The following is a 19,474-nucleotide window of genomic DNA, read 5'->3' on the forward strand; positions in this document are numbered from 1 at the left end:
CGTGTGGCCGAGCCTGGCGGCCTCGTCCCGGTTGACGGCTGCGGAGACGGAGCGGGGCCGACAGCTGGAAAGGGTGGGAGCCGTGGATTCGCCCGGGATCGTGCTGTGTGGGCAGATGCAATTTGCATCCAGCCCCTGCCACTGCAGCTGTGGGACCTTGGGTGCCTTCCCCGCTCGAAGGTTGCGCGTCTGAGCGAAGGTGATAACGGCAGTGCCTGCCTCGTGGGGCGTGTGTGGATGCGTGGCCGGGCAGCCGCTGTTTCGCTGCGCGGTCGTCTCTGGTGGTCAGACCTCTCCTCCGCACCCCTCGAGAGGCTAGGGAAGGCCCAGGCCTGGCGCTGGGGGTCTCCCGCTCGTCCACTGGCGAAGATCATCAGTCCACTGCCACAAAGGGCTGTCAGGCCGGGCGCGGTGGCTCGGCCTGTCATCCCAGCACTTTGGCAGGCCGAGGCCAGAAGATTGCTTGAACCCAGGGGTCCGAGACCAGCCTGGAAAACTTGACGAGATCTTGTCTCTACAATAAATCGAAATATCAGCCGGGCATGGTGGCACACGCCTGTGTTCCAGCTACTTGGAAGACTGAGGCGGAAGGATCGCCTAGGCCCGGCAGGTGTGGTGGCCGTGAGCGTGCCACTGCATGCCAGCCTGGGCGACAGAGTGAGACTCCAACTCAAAAAATGGAAAAGAGCTGTCAGACCACCTGCCCCTTCCCCAGCCTCCGCAAGGAGGCCTTGGCACCTCTGTGTTTGCTTTTGAGTTTTCAAAGGTTTTTCCACTCTCTCTTGGTTATGGGGAAATTATTCAAACTGCCCCAGTGTACTCTGATGTTAATTAAGTCCCTATTCTAAAGGTGAGGAACTAGAAGTCTTAGAATAGGTTTTCTTTTCTTTTTTTTTTTTTTTATTATGTTGGAGTCTCACTACAGGCATGCAACTCCACACCCGGCTAGTTTATTTTTCAATTTATTGTAGAGACGAGGTCTGGAACTCGGGCTCAGGCAGGTTCAGGCAGTCCTCTTGTCTCAGCCTCCCAAAGTGCTGGGATTACAGGCGTGAGCCTCCATGTCCTGCTAGGTTTTCTGTTTTCAGTGTGCTTTCTGTTTGTGTTTGTTTTGCGGGAAGAGGAGTGCTTATTTTACCTGAAGACATCATGTGGACATGGTGTGGCCGGGCAGGCACTGGCCTAGGGATTGGGTGAGATGCGTGAGAGATCTGGCTGATGAGTGGGAAGTGGCCAGGCCAGTGGGGCACTTCTGTCTTCGCAGGGCCCTGAATGCCCACCAAATCCTCCTTTTTGAACAAGGCTTGAATCTGTCTGGGTGATAAAGGACTTCAGAGCCTCTCGGTGCCTGTGCCTTAAGGAGGAAAGATCAGGAATGCCAGCTTTGTTTTGAAAATTACCTGCTGGCACATTTTTAGATGGAGAGCTGAAGTTTTTCTCTGAAAGTTTCAGTAGTTACCAAGGAAATAATTTTTAGTTAGTGGTAAATATTCACATTTAAAAATAAAGCTGTTATGTCACTCATTTACATCTATGCAGTAGAATCTAAATGCGTACCCTAGTGATTTGATTTGATTTGATTTCCCTTATCCTTTAGGGGAAAAAAAAGAATCTGTTTTAATTTAACTGGTTAAATGTCTTTTTGTTTTTTGAGTCAGAGTCCCACTCTGCTGCCCAGGCTGGAGTGCAGTGGCACCCTCACAGCCACTATAGCCTTGGCCTGCTGAGCTCAGGCAATCCTTCTGCCTCAGCCTTCCAACTAGCGCCAATTTGGCTAATTTTTTGATTTATTATAGAGTTGAGGCTTCGCCATGTTGCCCAGGCTGGTCTCGAACCTGTGGTCTCAGGCAATCCTCTCACCTCCACCTCCCAAAGTGCTGGGATGACAGGCGTGAGTCACCGCTCTCCCAGCTTCTGGTTAAATTTCAAATCTTTCCTTTTTCCTTCTTGAACTCATATTACACATACTTGGTTTCCTCATGGAAGATTAATTAAATACACAGGAATCAAAGGTGTTTTGTTTCAGCAATATCCCTCAAACCTTTGAACACTTTCTGAATTATGGGCCTAAAAAAACCACATAGTGATTCTATCATCAAGTCATTTATTAACAGTCTGTCAGTAAGTAATTTTTTTAGGTCCTCCATATATATATATATTTGTGTGTGTGAGAAATCAGGATTTATTAAGAGGACAGAAAAGCTCCTACAGTGGGAGGGGACCCCTTTAATTTTGTTAAAGGTCAGGGTTTAGAAACCACCTGACTTGGGCAAGGATTCATGTCTTGGTCACTAGAAGCCATTACAGTCTCTGCATGAATACTGACACTTGGGACAGTTCCATGAGATTTGGCATGGGCGGGCAGTTATGCCTTTCCCTGAAACTTGGGACATGGGTGAGCGTGAGAGGGGGATCTGGGTTGTAAATAGGTTACCTGTAACCTGCCTTTGTGTCCCTTGAAAGAGCTTCCTGCGTCCCCCTGGGGTGCCTACTCCCCTGTGCATGGGCCACCAGGAACCACCTTCGGCAGATATCTTCACAGATCTATTAGGAACAGACTCAGAAGCAGAGGGGCAGCAAGGGGACGGCTGAGGCCTTGCAGGTCCAGGAGCAGGTGCTAGTGAGTGGGGCTGGCCGTGTTGTGGTGGGGGAGGGTGGGGGCCGAGTGATGAGTGCTGTGGTGGGGTGAGGCCAGGAGGGGCCAGGCTTTGGGCCTAAGGTAGTGGAAGGACGGAGGAGCCGCACAGAGGAACGGAGTGGACTGCAGTGGCTGCGGCATGTCACACACTGAGGTGGGGAAGGTGAGGTGGCCGTGACCTATGTCACCTCATTTAACCTGACAAGCTCCTTTCAGTAGTCATCAGGAATCCCATTTTACTCAAGGAAAGGGAGCTGGGAATGCTGAAATGAATGGCCTGGGGCCACACAGCTAGTTAGGGAGGGAGCTGATGTCCCAGCCAAGGTCCCCTGCCTCCAGGCCTCTGAGAGCAGGCCTCCCCTGGGAGGTCTAGCCTAAACTACTTCCCTGCCCACCCATAGAAACTCCCTGGAGTGACATTTTGTGCTTGGTTAGTGCTCACTAGGGAAGAGAGACCCGTCCCCTCCTTTCCCTGGTGCCAGTGCGGGGGAGAGGGGAGAGATGGAGGGGCCTCCCTCCTGGTGACTGGAGGAGGTAGTGGCTTAATAGGCCTAGCAGAGAGAGAACTTGGACCCGAGGTTCAAAGAGCAACCTCTCACCAGTAATGAAAGATTAGGCATGGGGAGGCGTATATAAAAATAGCACTTAATAGTCAACTGAAAAACAAGATATTTTTGCAACCACTGGTTCCACAAGAAAATAATTGGGTCCCAGGGCGGGGAATGACTTGTTTTCATGAATGATTATATTGATCATTGGTATGAAATAGGTACATCCCCTTCAGAAAGCAAATCAGAGGAGACACATCTGGCTGGCCAGGCCTGTCCCGTGTGAAATCCTGGGGGACTGTGTGGGGAGGAGGACAGACACGGCAAGCCAAGGAGGGAGCCAGGTCCTAGCCCTGTGCTCGCAGGCTCAGGCTGTGGTTGGAACAGTGAAGCATAGCACTTGCGTCCCACTGCAGTCCTGAGCTCTTCCAGGAGGAAGGAGAGTCTATTCGAAGATCAGTCGCTGATTCTATGTCCCCCCCTGGGTGTTCTGCTTGTTTCTGATTATCTCCCAGGAGAGAGGGATTAGCTGCCAGAGGCATGTTCTGCTGGATAAGGGGGTGACCAGGCTGTGCCCCTAGTTGTTCCCTCCCCTGGGCTGATGTGGGGCCATGTCATGGATTGGGTTAGTCATTCACTCTGTGATAGTCATCACACCCTCCCTGCAATAGCGCATCGGGAGCATTGACTGAATGTGGGTGCCAAGCACCATTCCAAGCACTTGATGTGTGTTAGCTCCTTGGCTTCACAGCAACTCACTCCATTTACAGATGAAGAAACTGAGTCTAAGAAACATTAAGTAACTGGGCCAGTGTCACTCGCCCGGTGACAGACAGATGCTGGATACGGGTACAAACTAGACATGGCTTAGGGCCTCATGGAACTTGATTTATCCATCATTCTAAAATAACTGAATGAACAGGCTGGGTCCAATGGCTCACGCCTGTAATCCCAACACTTTGGGAAACTGAGGCAGGAAGATCACTTGAAGCTGAAATTCAAGACCGGCTGGGCAACATAGCAAGACCCTGTCTCTGAAAGGAAAGAAAGATCGTTTTAATTTTTAAAAAAAATTTAAAAAGAGCCCCCGCGCCATGGATAAGGAAGCTCTAGCACCGCTGCCGCTCCTTTTTTTAGGCTGCTGGGAAGATGGCGGACATTCAGACTGAGCATGCCTACCGGAAGCAGCCAACCATCTTCCAGAACAAAAAGAGGGTACTGCTGGGCGAGACTGGCAAGGAGAAACTCCTGAGCTGTTACAAGAACATCGGGCTCAGTTTCAAGATGCTCAAAGAGGCCATCGAAGGCACCTACATTGACAAGAAATGCCCAAGATGAAGATGCAGAGGATCGATGTCATCCACCAGGACTGCCTCCGCCACATTCGAAAGTACAGTCGCTCCGAGACGAGCCGCAAGGACATGTCCGTGCACCTTTCCCCCCGCTTCAGGGATGTCCAGATGGGTGACATCGTCACAGTGGGCAACTGCTGGGCCCTGAGCAAGACAGTGTGCTTCAACGTGCTCAGGGTCACCAAGGCCGCCGGCACCAAGAAGCAGTTCCAAAAGTTCTGAGACTGGATGCCTGCCACTCCTTAAAATGAAAAAGTATTTTCTCAAAAAACAAAACCAATATAAAGCTACACGAACAAAAGTGAGAGTGTAAAGTGGGGCAGGTACAGGAAGGGGAAGTAAACTGAATGGTGAGAGGCTCCAGAGGCCTGACGGGAGTGGGGACAACGAGGCTGCTCTGAGGGTGGTGACTTGCTCCCTGGCCGCATTTGGTTCCCAGCATGGCGAAAGAGACCTCCTGGCGCCTCTTTTAAAACAGCAACCCCTGCAGCTCCTGATACCATGAGCTTATTGTTTACACACACACACCACCCCACACCCCCAACACCGCCCCACACCGCCCCCCCGCACCATGAGGGCAGGCACCCCTGTTGGAATGAGCTCAGAATAAGGAAAGGCTACGTAGCCATGAGGGAAGTGTCTGCAGAGGGCACAGCATGCACGGAGGCCTGGAGGTGAGAAAGAGCCTTCCGTGCAGGAACAGAAAGGTCAGTGTGACAAGCACAGGGCATGGACAGGGAGTGACTGAGGGGATCACACGGGGCCCAGAGACCTCCGAAGGGCCAGGAGGAGGGGGAGAAAGGCAGTGAAGACTTTAATAGGGCTGGGCGCGGTGGTTCACGCCTGTCATCCCAACATTTTGGAAGGCGCAGGCGAGAGAATTGCCTGGGCCCCAGGGTTCGAGACCAGCCTGGGCAACTTGGTGAGACCACTTCTCTACAATAAATCAAAAAATTAGCCAGGTGTGGTGACGTGTGCCTATAGTTCCAGCTACCTGGAAGACTAAGGCCGAAAGATAGAAAGATCGCCTGAACCTAGCAGGTCGAGGCTGTGGTGTCTGTGATCGTGCCACTGCACTTTGGCTTGGGCAACAAAGACTCTGACTCAGGGAGGAAAAAATGATTTAATTAGGGATTGACATAATCAGATGACCTTTTAAGCCATACCCCTGGCTGCCTTGAGGAGAAGCAGAGCGAGAACAGGAGGCTCAGGTCCTGAGGCTCCTGCACTGGCCTGGGAACAGGTGCTGGCGGGTGGTGGCTTAGGTTAGCAGGGCAGGGTGGGCCTGGTGGAGTCAGAACTCAGCAGACCTCCCAGGGCGGGGGCTTTTATCTAGGGACAGGAAGCATTCCTCCAGCTCTGCCAGGGTGTTCTGAGAGACTGTCCCGAGTGTTCTGCCTTTGCCTTCTCTGGGCTCTTGGGGCTCAGGTGGGATAGGCAGAAAGGCTGTTTGGAGAAGCCTGTGAGAGAAGCGCCCACCACTTACAGTAGCCTCTGGCCCTCCCTCCCAGGCCTTCGAGCTCACAGCAGGTTTGGGTGCAGATGCCACTTCAAACCCAAGTCCTCACCCTTCCCTGATGCCCTGCCACCTTTCCAGGGCAGTAGAATGAGGGAGAGAATGAGTGGAGGGGCCTCCCTGGCATCACAGGCCTGCCTCTCCTTCCGGTTCCACCTCGGCTGATGGGCGCGAGGCCTCACTCCAGAATGCAGCCTCCCTTTCTCCTGCATAGGCCGTTGGTGTCCTCTTTGTTACGGTGGACTCACTTGGCCCTTCTCCAGCCCAGTCAGCTCTGTGAATGGCTTCTGGTGGTGAGGAGGATTCCCAGGCTACCAGTCATGTCATCCTGGTCATCAGGAGAGCATTTAAGGAAAGCGCTGAACCGTGGAGGAGAGGGAGATGGTATCAGTGCGGCTCACAGCGTCCCCCAGGAGCATGATCGGTGGCCACCCCCCTCGATTTCAGGCTCAGGGGAAGGAAGACACTCGGGCATGGCTGACCCTCAAACGGAGCCCCTGCCACCCTTGGCTGGCTGGTGGAAGGGCTTCCTGCAGCCACAGGGTCATTTTATGACAGTTCAGGGACCAGGACCAGGCCTCTCGACTTCTAGCCCACAGCCCTCCACGTCAGCAGTGGTTCTGGACCTGGCTTATCCAGATTCCCTGGGCTGGGGACAAGGGCATTCAGATCAGAGCTGGCTTAGCAGTTGGTGTGAGGGACACGCCATGTCTGTGCAGGAGGCAGCGGAGTGAGGGAAACTGCAGTGGATTCTGGAGAGTGAGGACCAGAGCAAATCGAGGGTCATGAACACAGGAGACCATAGGCGGTCTCTGTCCATGTATCTGGGGAGCCACTGGGCAGGTCTAGGTGGGACTCAGGCCACTGGGAGCCTCAGCTCCGTGTCCTGGCTGAGCCCAAAAGGACAGGGGCTCTGGCCCACTACAGGTCCAGTGGGTCTGTGAGCAGCATGCAAGTGGGGGCACTCAGACCCCAGCCCAGGCCAGGACCCCCTACTGCTCCTGCTCACCTGTCAGTGTGCTCCATTCACCTGGCTGTGTTCATCTGTTAGGTGAAAGCACAGAGGAGCCCAGTTCACAGCCGTGATGGGAGAGTCAGGAAGCTTGGCGGACAGAAGCAGCTGCTATTTGTCCAGTCCCTTTATGCCGTCCGGAGCCTCCTGGCACGTGCTCCTCCATCCCCCTGGCCTCTCTGATGGAGGCCACGCAGCTGTGGGTCTGTGTGTACAGATGCTCATCCCAGGCACTGAAAAAGGAAGATGTCTGTGGGGTCACCCAGGAGCCAAGGATTTACATCTGTGCCCTGGCCGCCGTCCACGTCTCCCTCACCCTCATTCCACAGGAAGGAAGCAGTACAGTGATCAAGAGACCATTTCTCTTAGTCTCTGACCTGAGTGGCCTGCAGAGAAGTTCACCCGCTCACTCTGACTTCTTAGCCTAAAGATAAACGAGTGTTTTGTGCCTTGAGTATATTAAGGGCAGGGTCTAGACTAGCAGTGAGGAACCCTGAATTCCATCCCGCCCTAATGGCCATGGCCTGGGCAAGTCCCTTCCCTCTCCGATCCTCCGTCTCCACCACCGTAAATGGAGTTAGAATCTGTCCTGAGCCCTGCTGCACGTCAGGAAGCCCGGCAGCTCCATCCCTGGAGATTCTGCCTCAGTGGGTCTCGGGAGGGGCCCCGGCGTCTGTGTACAGGGGGTTGAGGTTTGTTCAGTCAGATGGTCTTCCGGGCCCTTCGGCTGAGCCTGGCAAGGCTGGGAGACCGGTGCCAGCAGCTGGCTTTTAGTGACGAGAGGTCAGGGCCCTATGGGAAGCTGGCCCTTTCCCCCTCACGGGGCCTGGCCGTTCTCCAGGCCCACTCACATTCCTCCAGATGGGGAAAGAGTGGCAGAGGCCCACTGCTTTAGGGATAGTGGTGGGGGCTGGGCACGCAAAGCACCCTTGCTGGGTGTGCTATTCAGAGCTTCAGCCAAGCAGACCAACTGTGTGTGTGTGTGTGTGTGTGTGTGTGTGTGTGTGTGTGTGTGTGTGTGTGTGTGTTTACAACTGAACCCCATCCTTAACTCCTCTTTTTGTAACCTGGAGGGAGACCACCTGGAGTGACTCCAGCCTCAAAAGAGATTGAAGAGAAATTATTATTATCTGGACTCACTGTGTTGCCCAGGTTGGTCTTGGACTCCTGGCCTCAAGCCCTCTTCCTGCCTGGGCCTCCCCAAGCACTGGGATTACAGGTGTGAGCTGCTGTGCGGAGCCTAGAAAGAATGTGCAAGTGGTTAAGTACGTGGTGAGGGCTCTGTTTGGATGACGCCTCTGGGATGGGTGTTTTCCTCTTTCCACTGCGTCCCTGGGGGAGAGTGAACTGAGGCAGATTTCAGTTCTGGCTCGGTCCCCTGCTGCCCTGGGCCAGGCACCAGCTCAGCCACCTCCCAGCAGCTGCCTCCCCTGTTGTCTGATGCGTCCCCACGGGAGGCAGGCTCATTTCAGTGTAAGCTCAGGCAAGTGTAATTAGGACAGTAAATCTGCCGCTTAATGAAAACAGTCCTATGACAGATCACAGTCCTGGGAAGCTGAAAGGCTGAGGGAAGAGGAGGCCTGGCTTCGGTTTCATTGCTCCCAGCCTGGGAACGAAGGCCAGCCACAGTGACCTCATTTACCCGGAAAATGCACCGTGACTTTTTAAAAGTTTATTGTGCAACAACCTGAGGTTGCGGGGATGGGATGTGACTGCGTGAAAGTCTTCCCGTGCCTGGCCGTGGCACTGATCCCTGCTGCCACCAACCTCACTACCCTTACTGCCTTTCCTGGGCACCTCCCATGTCTCAGGCTGTGTCCCTTGGACTGTCCCATGCACCTTCTCGTTCACTTTGCATGCCAGCCCCATGAGGCAGCCTGTGATCCGCACAGCCTCATTTTATGGATGAGAAAACAGGTTCAGAGATGCAAGCAACTCGCCGGGGTTGCACAGCAGGTGAGGGGGAGCTGGATCTGAGGCCATGCTCCTTCCTTTCATGCCGTGCTGCTGCTGCCTGGCCGAGGCAGCCGCAAGCCACGCCACCGAGCTCAGAGCGACGTTGCCACTGCCACTGCCAGCCTTCCCCTCACATTTCTTCCTGGTAGGATCCCTGCTTCTCTGCCCAACAGACTTAGCAGCTTAGCAGCTGCTGAGCCACTCCCACAATGAGATCCCCACTGGGGCCTCCCCTGGGTTGAAGAGGGGGGTCGTGCAGCTCAGGCTAGACTGGCCACTTGGGTGGTCCTGGCGCTGGTGCCTGGGTGGGAGGCCTTCGGTGAGGAGGGGCTTCAGGGCAGAAGAGCGTCCGGGCAGTGGGACCCCGTGGTCCCTCCCGCAACCCACTGGGTGGCTGTGGGCAGGCTGTTTCCTCCCTGTGAGCCTCAGTGTCCCAGGCCAGGGGGACCTGCAGGCCTCTGAAAAGTGACTTGGTCACCACAGAGGGATGGGGTGCCCTCCCTGTGGGAGGTTTATCTGCAGTGGGAACACCCTCCTATGCACGCTGCCATCAGCACCGACCTTGTGCTGCCTGCCTGCATTTAGGCTGTGTGTGTTTGCCTTTGTGAGTGTTTTTAGGATGCTGGAGGCCTTTCCTGGAGGGTGACTCCTCTCCAGATGGCCCCAAGGCTCCCAGGCCCAGGCATGACGCTGCCAGCTGGGCTGTGGCACCCTCTGCCTCCTCTCCCCTGGTAGTTTTGGCCCACACTGACCTGGCCCGCTGGCCTCCAACAGGCGGGTTCCCTGGCATTCCTCTGGCAGACTGTCCTGACGGCCGCGCCTGCCTGCTCTCCCAGTTCCGACTCCGAGCTCCTGGCCTCGCAGACCTCCCCTCCTGGGAAGATGTTCCTGGTGGGCCTGACAGGGGGCATCGCCTCAGGCAAGAGCTCTGTGATCCAGGTGTTCCAGCAGCTGGGCTGTGCCGTGATCGACGTGGACGTCATCGCCCGGCACGGTGAGCTAGGGCAGGGTGGATGGACAGTGTGTCCCGCCATCCTGGCCTTTCTGAGAGTACAGAGGAGAGGCAAGCTGACTTCCCGTCCCTGCCCAGGCCACCTCTCATCTCCACTCTCTGGAAGTCCTTGCTCTACCTCATGGCACACAGAGGATCCCGCGCTCTGCCCTCCTCCACTACTCTCCCGCCCTGCATTTTGTTTTGGCTTCACCTGAAAGAAGCACTCCTAGGCTCTCCCAACGCTTGGCATCTGGTCACTTGGGGTCCTCTGGTGGGCCTGGAGGCTCTGGAGAGTGACCCAGCCTCCTCCTCCTTGTGCCACAGTGGTCCAGCCGGGACGCCCTGCCCACCGGCGCATCGTGGAGGCCTTCGGCACGGAGGTCTTGCTGGACAACGGTGATATCAACCGCAAGGCCCTGGGGGACCTGATCTTCAACCAGCCTGACCGGCGGCAGCTGCTCAATGCCATCACCCACCCTGAGATCCGCAAGGAGATGGTGAAGGAAGCCTTCAAGTACTTCCTCCGGGGTGAGACCTGGGGCCTGGGCAGGGCGGGCTGTCTCAGCAGGAAGCATAGCCTGAGGGCTGGTGCCCCAGGTGATGAGGTCCCTCCGTGTACTGGCACCCCCTCTGTGTGGGCCTCGTACCAGTCCCAGAGGAAACAGGCATGTGTCCCTCAGTCCCTCAGGACAGTGACAGTTTAATAAGAAGGGGCTCTTGCAGCTTTTGAGCCATGATCCCAGGAAGTAAGTTGGTTTTTCTAGTCGGGACAGAAGTGGTAACAGCTGGTGAATAATGGAGCCATAGACCCGAGTTCGGGTCCTGGCCCTGACCATTGCCAACTGTGTGACTCTGTCGTGTGGTCTGACCCTCAGCCTGCTTCCTCTGCACAGTGGGGGAACGATGCCAGCATGAGTGTGCAGAGGCCTGCAAGCCCGCCTGTGCCCGCCCTATTACACACAGAAACTGTAGTCAGGGCAGTTTTGGGAAAGTGTGTACATAGGCCAGAAGCTGGGAGGGACCAAGATGCCATGGGAGATGGGTCTCAGCAGGGCTGATGCTCTGGGGCTTGGGCTCCCTGGAGAGTTTTGGACTGGTGGGCACAAGGACAGCCAGGTGTGTGCCAAGACTGACAGGCAGGAGAGGGCTCGAAAGCAAGGGTCTGGGGACCATCGGCAAGATCCTCTTCCCCCGCCCCGACTACCTCCCCCGTCACCATGCCATAGCTCCAGCCTGACCTCAGGGCAGTGTTGGGCAGAGTGACCTGACGTTTACAGTCCAGGACGGGGTCAGTCACCAGGGTAAGTGGGAGACCAGAGAGCAGAGGCTTGGGGTCAGGCCAGAGACTAACTAGGACCTCTGGAGACCTGCCGCCAGCCTTTGGCACCCTGATCTCCAGCCTGGGCCTTTGAGTGGAAGACTCGGCTGCCTGTCTCCATGCTGTCAGTCACAGTGCTGACTTCCCTTCCTCTTACACTGTGGCCGTGGCCAAGCTCCTTATGCTGTCATGCCTGGGTGGGGACCCTCTCTCCACCCGCACTCCCACTGGCCAATATCACTCTCCAGAAGAAGAGGGATGAGCAGAGACACCCAAAAGGTCCACCCGCTCTGGGCAGGGCTAGAACTGGCTCCAGCATCTTCCCTGCCCGCCAGCCACGCTCTCCATCCTAGCACCTTGTCTCAGGCCACCTCCTCACTCCAAAGAGCTTCTGGACTCTGCCGCCTCCTGTGTCTGTGCTGGCCATCCCCCCCCCGCCCCTCCCGTGCCCCGTGGAGTCTTCTGCCTCTTCCTCCTGCCCCTGTGCGCTCGCTCCCCAGCCAGTACAGGCACATTTGCAGGGCTGCGGGCGCGGTGGCTCCCCCTTCTAAAATGAAGCATGGGATAATGTCACCTGCTCCAGAGCCCTTTCGCTGTGTCACCCACCCAGCCTCCCGCCTCCCCAGCCACCACCGCTTAAATAAAAGCCAGAAAGCTCTTTTCAGCTCGATAAGGTGAAAAACAGGGACGACAGCTGTGGCTTCCACAGTCCCAGCTTTCCCTGATGAGTATAACAAATAGAACTGTCAAAGTTGGTATAATCAGACGTCAGATAAGATCGCCAGCTGTTGGGGACTTCTCTGTGCAGGCAGACGGATGTCTTAATAGAGCCAGGACAGTCTGCAGAGCTTATCAAGCAGGAGGGAGGTGACAGCCGAATAACCCTTTGCTGGTCAACAGAAGAGCTGGTGGGGAGTCCCGAGAGGGGTGGGGAAAGGACAGTAGGGGAGGGCAGGTGGTGGGAGCAGACAGCAGGGAGATAAGAAGCAGGAGGATCTGGGCCTAGCTCCTGCTCCAGGTGGGGCAGCAGTCGCCACCTTCTGCAGTACTAACCCGCGTTTTCTGGGCACTTAGAGGGACGGGCTGGAGGGCTGGGGGACAGGAGGGGTGCCGCGTGGGTCACACGCATCAATTTAATCTTTACCGTCATCCTGTGATGTAGGTAATGAGGTTCGTTAAGGGCCCCAAGGTCCCTGGTGGGGAAGTGAGAGCCACCAGCCAGGGCGTGTCATCAGAGCCGGTGCTTTTAACCCCTTGTTCAACTGCAGGCTTCGCTTAGGCATCCTGAGCAGTGGGTGCCTGGGGACAGGAAACCAAGGAGCCAGGTTGTCACTCCCACGTCCCTGTCCCTGCATCACCTGAGTGCTGGCTTCCCACGACCCCCAGGAGGAACGTGACGTGTGTCTGGCTCTGTGGTTGGAGGGCTTTGGAGTGGGACACTGCAGGGGCATGGACTCAGGTCTCATCCAGGTGGGGTCTCAGGGCAAAAGCATCTCCCTGTCCTTTACCCTCACTCCCTCCTCCCCAGCTTTGTATGCACATGGGGTCACTGCTGTAAAGAGGACAGGAGTGTGTAGCCTGCAGGGGGTGAGGGTTGGGGCCCCGTCAGTGCCTCTTATCCGACCCCACTGAATTATACTGCATTCATCATAACCCCCACTGCCTCCAGCCTCAGGCCTTACAGTGCTTGGCTGTGGGTCAGCATCTGACGGGAGAAGCAGCCTCTCTTCTTTAGGGCTGCCACTGCCGTCCATATGCACCTCTGGCGGGGAGGCTGCAGAGGTGGTCTCTGGTGGGGAGGCCTCAGGGATGTCCTCTGGCGGGGAGGCCATAGAGATGGCTGCACACGACCCTTCCCAGCAGGGCCAGGCCTGGCCTGGCTTGTGGGGAAGAACGCGTCTTATTTTTTTTTTTTTTTTTTGAGTTGGAGTCTCACTGTCACCCAGACTGGAGTGCAGTGGCCACTCCTGGCCACCGCAGCCTCGACCTGCTGGGCTCTGGCGATCCATCCACCTCAGCCTTCCAAGTAGCTGGAACTACAGGGGCGCGCTACCATGCCTGGCTACTTTTTTTTGATTTATTGTAGAGATGAGGTCTCGCCAAGTTGCCCAGGTGGGTCACAAACCTGCGCGCTCAGGCAATCCACTCACCTCAGCCTCTAAAAGGCGCGGGATTACAGGCTGAGCCACCGAGCCCGGCAGAACGTGTCTTTTTAGGGGTGTTTTGCGCAAAGGTGAGAGGAAGTAGGGCCAAATGGGCCCAACTTCTCCAGGAAGCACTCCTCAGTGTCCTGCAACTCTGGCTGTGCCCATTTCTTTGCTGAGAAATCCCAGCTTTTGGATTTCAGATCAAGGTGAACTGAGCCCTCTGCCAACCACTTACTCTGCTTTGCCTCATGCCGCCTGAGCCTCACTGGCCACACAGCAGGGCTCCCTGCTGCTGGTGCTGTGCTGGTCCTCATTCCTAGACTCCTCTCCTCCACCTTCTCATTGTTGAGTATCAAAAATCCCGCCGACCCTTCGAGATCAGCACGAGTACCTGCCCCCTGCAAGGTCTTCCCTGGCATGCCCACCAGGAGTGAGTCTGCAGCCTCCGGAGCAGCACTGGAACTGGCTGTGTTGGGGGTGTGTCTGTCCACGGAAGGTCTCCCTCTGCTAGGGACTCTGGGGGGGGAGGGGCAGCGTTTCATCTCTGTTCCCTCGCCCGGCACCTGAGTAGTCCTCAGCGTGCACCTGTGGAGTTGGACCTGTGACTCTCCGACTCTCCCCAGGATACCGCTACGTGATCCTGGACATCCCGCTACTGTTTGAGACCAAGAAGCTTCTCAAGTACATGAAGCACACCGTGGTGGTGTACTGGTGAGTGCGCAGACCCGGGGCTGGAGAGGGGCCCTGGGCTGTGGCCCCCATCACTTTGCCCTTTCCCCACGAGGGCAGGAGGCACTGCCTGTGGCGACAGTGTTCAGGGCCTGTAGAAGCCAACCGGTGTGCCTGCCCCATGCAGTCCTGGGGGCAGGGGAGGGATGCCAGCCTCCCACCCCCCAGCCTTCTCGGGTGCTTGGGGGAGGGCTCCCCCTGCTGGCTGTCGGAGGCACTTCCGCCCAGATGCCAGACCCTGCCTGCCCGCTGGCTGCCTGGCGGCTCCTTCTCAGCCTCCCACCTTTCCTTCCTCTGCGACCCCACACACTTCACCTTTCAACATGAGGCAGTTGGGCGGGGCTGGTGTTTCTAAATTCTGAAGATGGAATTGAAGGTAGAGTTACAGAATTTGCCAGGGTCACTCACTGGCGATGCCTGTGAACAGAGTTTCGTGCAGGGAACTGTCAGAGCCCACTGGGGAGGGGATACTTGTTCCCAGGGTCCCCAGGACATGAAGCAAACTGGGCATCAGGTTTGGCAACAGAAGAGGACCCAACTGAGAGAAACTGAGTCATGGTCCCTGCAGGTGAGGGCATAGATGGGCTGCAGCATATACCTGCGCCCAAAGGCTTCCTGATGCCACCCACAGGTATGGCATACACATGGGGGGCCCTGGCTCTGTGGGTGTTTTGGGCACAGGGTGGCTCTAGACGAATGCGTCAGGGGCTCCCAGCGCACTGGAGGCAAGGGCTGTCATTTAAGCCCAGTCTGAATCCCTTAAGGCATGGGGACTTGGCCTCCTCTCCTTCCCCCACTGGGCCATGTCTCCTCATGTGAACCTGCAGCCTCTCTGGGCTTTTAGCTCCCTGTTAGTGAGACTGTCCACTAAGCCACACAACCCCACGAAGCCCTGGGACTCTCTACCTTAGTAACACAATTGGAACTTTCCACCTAGGGATAAACATGTCTTTTTTTTTCTTTTTTCAAGTAGGAGTCTCACTTTGTCACCCAGGCTGGAGTGCAGATGCATGCTCACAGCCACCGCCAGCCTCTGCCTGCTGGGCTCAGGTGATCCTTCAGCCTCAGCCTCCCAAGTAGCTGGAACCACAGGCACGCAGCACCATGCCCAGCTAATTTTTAAATTTATTGTAGAGACAAGGTCTCGCCAAATTGACCAGGCTGGTCTTGAACCTCTGGACGCAGGCAATCCTCTTGCCTCCACCTCCCAAAGTGAGGAGATTACAGGTGTGAGCTACCGCACCTGGCCAGATAAACATGTTTTTAAAAAGGGTCTTAGCACGTAGGGAGAAGACAGAGGGCTGATGGCAGCATAGTCACCTGGTGACCCCAGCCTGCCCCTTCTGGCACCCTCTTTAGAGCTCGGTCCATCTGCTGGAGCAGAGATAGCTGTGGCTTCTGGCGGACGAGTGGTGCCTTGTAGATCCTGGGGCTCCCAGGAGAGCCCTAGCCCCTCACGAGGCAGAGGAGCCTCTGCCAGAGCTTGGGTGCCGTCTGTGCCCGTGTCCGGCAGGTGTGGGGTGATCTTGAGAGCTGCCAGAGAGATGAAGGTGAGCAACATTTGCTTTTCACCAAAGGGACCTACACTTTACGAAAATAAGGGTCCCTCCTGGGTTCCTGTAACTGGCAAACCACCCAGGTGCACTTGAAATTACACAGGGTGTTTCCCAGCATGTGATCATACCAAAAGGTGCTTTATCACGGTCTTGAGCAATTTGCCAATTGTGGAATGAGCGTTCGGATAAAAAGCTCACGGCCATAAAGCATGTGGAGTCTCAACCCAGCTGTGCCGGGACCATTTCTGAGCCCTAGGAAGGGCTGCGGGAAGGGCACTGCCTTCACACCCAGGGCCCCCACGCCTGACCTCATCCTCGGGAGGATGGGCACCCACGGGGCGCCCTGAGCCATCCCCATCTTCACGCCCTCCACCCTCTCCCCAGCCGCAGATTCGTGGCATCCATGGCAAAGGTCAGATTTAGTCCTGTTCCCAGCCAGATAGGGATGGGCCCCACAACCTCGACAGCTCACTGTCCCCCGTAACAGATGACACCCAGGGCTCATGTAGCTTGATTCCACAGGGGGCAGCCTCACTTGTCTCTGGCTCACTTGGTCTGCTACCCAGGGTCCCAAAGAAGGGACCGAATCTCCCACTTTATAACCGGGAAAACTCAGGCCGAGCGGCAAAGCAGAAAGGCCCAGATGGTGGGCGTGCCTGCAGCCCTTCTGCTCTGCTCCCATTGGGGGCTGAGGCAGGTCACAGAGCCCGGGGAGCATCAGGGACGCCCCCACCCCACAGGACTAACTGCAGCCAGCCGGGCCCAGGCAGGAGAGAGCTTCCCGCGAATGACCCGGACGGCAGTGTCAGTGCAGGGAAGGAGGCTTCTTTGGCTGTCCCTTGGAGCTGGGAGGCTGAATGTGGCTCAGCCTCATCTGCTGTGCCTGATCCTGCCCCTGGACTGGGGTCCAGGTCACCAGTCCTCATGCCTTCTCGAAGCACCCCAGGCTTGCCCAACCCATGGCATCGCAGCATGTAGCAGGGCAGCTGGCATCTTGGCCATTTCTGTCTCTAAATGAGCAGGGGTGAGGGTGGGGGGTGGAGGCAAGGAGAGGTGGTGGCCCCGGGAGCTATTTTTGATGTCGCAGCCCAAGCTCCCCCCCTCCTCGGGGGGGGGGAATGCAGGACACGGCTGGCGTGCAGGCACAGGCCTTCGGTAAAGGTCACCCGTCCAGGGATCCAGGACGTGGCTGGTTCTGGTGATCACATCCTCCATCTTAGGATGGGAAACCTCAGGCCTAGCAGCAAAGCGCAGACCCCAGATGGCAAGAAAACAACTGCTGCAGAACTCCCCTTGTTTGTATTGAGGGGCTCAGTAGCCCATAGAATCTGGGGCCTCCCCCAGAGTGGGTGCAGTGGGGTGGAGCTTCCAGGCCCCCTGCTGGGCTGCAGGGCTCTCAGTTCCAGGCCGGGTCTGACTCAGGGTGGGAGGGAGGCCGGGTGGTGGGGACCTCCAGTGCCCTTTGCCCTGTCCTTAGTGACCGGGACACGCAGCTGGTGCGGCTGATGCGACGGAACAGCCTGAACCGCGAGGACGCCGAGGCCCGCATCAATGCCCAGCTGCCCCTGGCGGACAAGGCCCGGCTGGCCCGCCATGTTCTGGATAACTCAGGCGAGTGGAGTGTCACCAAACGCCAGGTGGTCCTCTTGCACGCCGAGCTGGAGCGCTCCCTGGAGTACCTGCCACTGAGGCTTGGCGTCCTCGCAGCCCTGGCGGGCATTGTCAGCCTCCTGTACCTACTCACCCGTTGTCTCCTGCCTTAGCCCTAGCTGGGCCCTCCCAGGATGCCTAGCTTGGAGGCCAAAGCCAGGTGACATGCCCTGCCTCCCAACACACACACACGGATGCTGTCATCTGGGCTGGGCCCCCCTTCTTTGGAGCGTCCTGTCTGAGGCAGAGAAGCAGTGGCTGCCTGTGGGTGCTGCCCCCACTTCCATCCCCTGGCACCACCCACAGAACAGTATCCACAGTGGTGTGTGTATGCAACAGTTTGTTTTACGTTTCTGGGAGGGGAGCACTGTCCATGTGGCCCTCCTGAGAGTTGGGCGGCCCAGGACTCCCTGGGCTGAACTCCATCCATGCACCTGCCCATCTATAGCCTGCACCCCCCGTGGACCCTAGGGGGTCATTTTGAACAAGGGTTTCCACCTGCAAACAGGGTTCAGCAGGGTCCTCTCCCAGGCTGAAGCCCTTGGCCAGGAGGCAGTGAAGATTCTCACAGGTAATGCTGTCACGAGGCCAGTCTCTTCTGGGGACCTGCTTCCTGTGCCTGCTCACCACCTCCCACTCCCTCCCAGCCCTGAGCTCTAGGACCGTTCTTGCCTCTGTGCCTTTGCCCTGCCGCTTCTCGTCTGGAATACCTCTTGTTTTTTTTTCCTGCAACTGGCTAACACCTCTGGGTTAGGTGTTCTGGGACACCCCCCCACACCCCGTTTTACCCTAATCCATGGTAACCAGCCAGAAGCTGGTTGGTTTCTCCACCCAACCTGTACACCCTCTGAGGGCAGGGACAGTGTCCTGGTCATCCTGTTCCCGGTGCAGAGCCTGCTGGTGCTGAATAAAGTATGTTCTGAAATGTCCTGGACCAACCAGACGGGGCTGATCCCATCTGAGGTTGCACTTGGCTCTTCACACACTGAACACCTCACTTCCCAGGCTCAGAAGGTACACCAGCCGTCAGCCCTCTCCCTGGGCCCAGGGACTCCAGCCAGGCCCAGGGGGCCTTTGCGGGAGGTGAGTGGGCTGCCGGGCGGCGTCGCACCCCTCGCCCCCTGCTCCATCTGCCTTTCCCAGCCCAATTAGGCTGCGCAGACGTCAGCCTCCCTGCCAGAGCACAGACCTGCTGATGTGCTGATCCTGCAGCAGCAGCCTATTAAGGCCAGAAATGAGTGTGACAGATGCGAATGCGGCAGGGGCCATATTTGCTGCCCCCTCCCCGAACTGCCCGTGTTCAGGGACTAGCTCATTAAGCTACAGCAGCTCCTGGGGGACAAGGAAGGGCTGGGCAGGGCAGTGGTGGGCTGTGGGGTGGCCAGCAGGATGAGGATGGTGGAGCCGCCGCACCCCAGTTTGGTGGGACCTGGTGGGGGGAAGGGAGAAAAGGTGTGGACCCCCACAGTGCCCTGTCACCCCAATAGTTGAGGAAGTGGCTTTTCATGGATACCTGGGGTGTGTTGGGCACTGCTGGACATGTGGTGCCCCACAGGTGACCATACATTGGCCATTCCCACCCCGGGCCCAGAAGGATGGGAGGTTCTGAGCTCTGCCCGCTGTGTCCTGGCTCGCTTTTCAGGCAAGGTGGGAGACCTGGGAGAGGTTGGGGCCTCTCCCGCTTGCTGGGGCCGCCTGCCTTGGGTTCCTGCTCTGCATAGGCTTCCTAATAAGTGGGGGGCCGTGAAAACCCTTGGCAAACTCAAGTTTCGAAGACAACTTCGCCCCTGACCAAGTCTGATGTGAGGGTCTCCGAGGATGGCCAGGCTGGCAGGTGTGGAGAGACCCCGAGTCCTGTCCTGCCCCTGGTGGCGCCACGGCTTCCGCTCCCGGGATGCCCTTGCCCAGGCGCGGTGGTCCCAGGCAGCCTTGCACCGGAGGGGACTCAAGGTGGAGGCCGCCAGAAGCTGCAGGGGCCCAGCCTCCCCTCCTGCCGGCAGGTGGCAGCACCCGCCCGGGATGGGCCCGGGCCTCCGCGGGCGAGCGTTCCTGACTCCC

The 19,474-nt window shown here is 57.2% G+C and overlaps 1 protein-coding gene and 1 pseudogene across 2 annotated transcripts in view; both read left to right on the top strand.

Annotated features, from left to right (window-relative positions):
- Nucleotides 1-18,357, top strand: part of DCAKD (dephospho-CoA kinase domain containing) — a 24,374-nt gene extending 6,017 nt beyond the window's left edge. Inside the window, exons 2-5 of the mRNA XM_008049537.2 lie at nucleotides 9,797-10,016; nucleotides 10,341-10,544; nucleotides 14,105-14,192; nucleotides 17,244-18,357. Of these exons, the coding sequence (XP_008047728.1) occupies nucleotides 9,905-10,016; nucleotides 10,341-10,544; nucleotides 14,105-14,192; nucleotides 17,244-17,529 (690 nt within the window). The 5' untranslated portion in view covers nucleotides 9,797-9,904 and the 3' untranslated portion in view covers nucleotides 17,530-18,357. The remainder of the gene's footprint in view (nucleotides 1-9,796; nucleotides 10,017-10,340; nucleotides 10,545-14,104; nucleotides 14,193-17,243) is intronic.
- LOC103250955 lies at nucleotides 4,336-4,760 on the top strand (annotated as a pseudogene). The gene has a single exon (XR_002481440.1). The product of XR_002481440.1 is annotated as a 40S ribosomal protein S11-like (transcript).
- Nucleotides 18,358-19,474: the final 1,117 nt, after the last annotated feature.

This window comes from Carlito syrichta, unplaced genomic scaffold, assembly GCF_000164805.1.
Source record: "Carlito syrichta isolate Samal-C Ts95f unplaced genomic scaffold, Tarsius_syrichta-2.0.1 Scaffold135724, whole genome shotgun sequence".
Taxonomy (NCBI): domain Eukaryota; kingdom Metazoa; phylum Chordata; class Mammalia; order Primates; family Tarsiidae; genus Carlito; species Carlito syrichta.